We start from the raw sequence: 2953 nt of genomic DNA, 5'->3' as shown, positions 1-2953 counted from the left end.
CGGAATCATGACTATAACAGTGTCGTTAAAAGAATTTGGAGCAGCGACCCCTGCAAGAAAATCTCGAACCGCCGTACACACATCTCCACGTACCATCGGTCAGTGCCTTTGGTAAAATAGCGCCGGAAATCCGTCAGGCCCGGGCGCCTTCGTAGGCCCCATTTGGAAAAGAGCAGTCTCTATTTCCAAGTCTGAAATAGCAGCCGTAAGTTTGTCATTCATATTTTCAGAAATCACACTTTCAAAGTGTTGAAGCAAGCGGTCAGCATGCATAGACCTTTCTGAAGTAAACAGATTCTGATAATAGGCTGCAGCCATCTCCCTCATTTCCTCATCAATCTTACAGCGCCTACCATCATCTCGTCTCAAGGCCCATACTGTATTTTTTTCTTTTCCGGTGGGACGCTCGATTCTGAAAGTATTGGGCGAACACGCTGCCCTCAAAAGGAAAAAGCTCGGTTACAGAAATATCAAACGCGGCGGTCGGAATAAGAAGCGGCGGCGGAAGGCGAGCGAGGAACCCTAACCTAAACACCTGGCGGAGGGTACGTATGCTCAACAAATTCTTCAAAATCTTCACTTTTCCTAGTGGAGGCGGAGTCGGAAGTCCGATGCCAGCCACGCGGTGGGGCTTCGTGGTCTTGACGGAGACGGACCCGGAACTCAGTCGCCGCATATATAAATGCAAGAGAAGTCTTTCCTCCCAAATCCCAATCCACTGATAAAATTACGAGCACAGACGCAAACTCAGGCGATTCGAGGCGAGGATACGAAGAGAGCTTGAGATCGGCGATTCGGCAGGCGGCGAGGAGGTTGGCTGGCTTTGTTCTCCAGCGAACGAAAACGGAGGTGCCAAGGAGGCTCATCCACGGCGGTCCGCCGGCAGCAGCCCCCTCTTCCCTCCGGCATACTTCCTCTGGTGTTGAGGTACCGAAAATCACGACTTCTATCGATTATTTCATCGACTGCTGATTGATTCGCTACTGTGCTCTGCGCATAACATGATTAGGGATCTAGCAATTCCACGCCTCGCAATACCATAGGTCTCGTAATAATCAAATCCTTTTCCAAACGGCAGGATGGGGATTGCTTACCCCCTAGGATTATCAACACTAGCTAGTTCCAAATTATTTTGTAAATCTTGGTTTTGCCATCAGTAAGCATGATTCGAGAATGAAATATCTTTTGCAAAGGAAATATGACACTGTTTAGTTTTAGGCATGCCTACAATAACATTCTAGATCAACTATAGCTATGTAGGCTTGCATCAATGAATATGTTGAATATGTTGTTAGTTATTGTATCTAACTTCTACGTAATTTGTAAAGGAAATAGCAGTGCATCAAGATGGGAAGGCTTCTGCTTTGAGGGAAATCAAGAAGAAGAGAGAAGAGTTGTTTGATCTGATTGCTGACACAGAAAGGCGATACGACACCCGGCTTACCAAGGAAGGCTGTCAAAACACACGCATGCTCCAGCAGCTTGCGGTGCAAATCGAGCCTAGACCCAATGACCCCTTGTGGTATCTACTCAGAACATATGCCGTCCTTTTCATGTTCTTTTTTCCTTGAAATAATTTGTTAACAAATTTTATTACATCTCTGAACTTGCAGGCGGTCGAAGCGGTTTTCGAAGAGACTCAATGATTTTCTGGGGTTAGCCGGGGCTGTTATGTCATCCTATATGCTTACGCGTAAGTGGCTTCACTTGGACCAAGAGGCAGATTCAAAAGAGCAGAAGATCTAACTAGCAACAATGGCTTCAGTTGGAGAATGAGGCAGAAGATCTAACTAGCTATCTGGAAGTCGAAGTGTAATTTCACTAGTATAGAAATGCTCGAGGATGAAGTTATTAGTGCTCTTTTTTGGGCATTCTTCAGCTTTTGTACCAGCAACTGTGAAAATTAGTTATGCATTTTTATATGGTTTTGGCTTCAGTTTCCTTTGACCTTATGTGCGGTGTCAATACTGTGTTCAGTGATTGTATGTGTTGCCCCCACCCCCCATTTTGTACAGTTTAGCATGATGCCAGTCACACCAGTATGTTTTAGGGGAAGCTTGTACTATTATGCCAGCTCGTGTGTTTTATACGAGGATGAAAATGCTCTCCCCCTCTCTCTTTCTCCAATGGAATCAGTCTACACTGTTACCAGGTTGCTGCGGTGCTGCTCTGCTGGTTTCGTGAGAGCATCTCCAGCCGCGCCCCCAACAAGGCCCCCCAGGCGATTTTTCGGCCGCCGGCGCCAAAAAAAGGCCCAGTCGCGCCCCAAGGGCCAAGTTTTCGCCGGCTCGGGCCGAAATTAGCGCCGGCGGACCCAACCCGAACCCGGCGCGCTGGGGGGCGCTCGGGGGCGCCGGGCGAATCGTTTTTGGCGCGAAAAGCCGCGGGGCCCCCTTGCCAGCAACTCGACTCTCTTCTCGCCGCTTCGTCGTCCTCATCGCCTCGTTTCCCGCGGCGAATCAATGCCAAAGCTGCGCGCCGGTCAGCCTCCATTGATGCCTCACGGGCGGCGCAGTGAAGGCCAGGCGACGCGCGTCCCCTCACCCGCCACGCATAACGCGCCGGCCACGCGTACTACGCGGCGCCTCCGCCTATATAAGCCGACCACCAGCGCGCCAGAGACACGCACAGATCCTCCACTGCCGACGCGCCCATTTCTCCCCCTTCCTCCCTCGCTTCCCAGGCGACGGCGCGACGGCGAATGGCTTCGGGCGCCGCCAACTTCACGAGGACGAGGCTCGCCTCTTTTTCGAGGCCGAGTACCCGGTCCCGCCGGACATGCGGGTGCCCGGGGCGTGGAGGATCAGCGCCGGCGGCGTGCCGGTGCCACCACCACCCACCAGGGCGGCGCGGCGTGCGGAGGTCGCACGTATCCGCGCGTCCCTGCCGCGGGCGGCGAGGGAAGTCCCGCGGTACACCCCCGACAGCCCGCTCTGGAAGCCCTACCCGCAGC

General features: G+C 52.3%; 1 protein-coding gene across 1 annotated transcript; it reads left to right on the top strand.

The window, feature by feature from the left end:
• The first annotated feature begins 611 nt into the window (after positions 1 to 611).
• On the top strand, positions 612 to 1920 carry LOC123157548 (uncharacterized). Its single transcript, XM_044575836.1, has 4 exons — positions 612 to 666; positions 752 to 927; positions 1329 to 1522; positions 1614 to 1920. Exons 1-4 carry the CDS (start codon positions 612 to 614, stop codon positions 1744 to 1746), a joined length of 558 nt encoding a protein of 185 aa, XP_044431771.1. The 3' UTR covers positions 1747 to 1920.
• The last annotated feature ends 1033 nt before the right edge of the window (positions 1921 to 2953 follow it).

The sequence above is a fragment of the Triticum aestivum genome, chromosome 1D, assembly GCF_018294505.1.
Source record: "Triticum aestivum cultivar Chinese Spring chromosome 1D, IWGSC CS RefSeq v2.1, whole genome shotgun sequence".
NCBI lineage: Eukaryota > Viridiplantae > Streptophyta > Magnoliopsida > Poales > Poaceae > Triticum > Triticum aestivum.
Note: the sequence above shows the minus strand (reverse complement) of the source record. Positions and strands in the feature narration are given on the sequence as shown.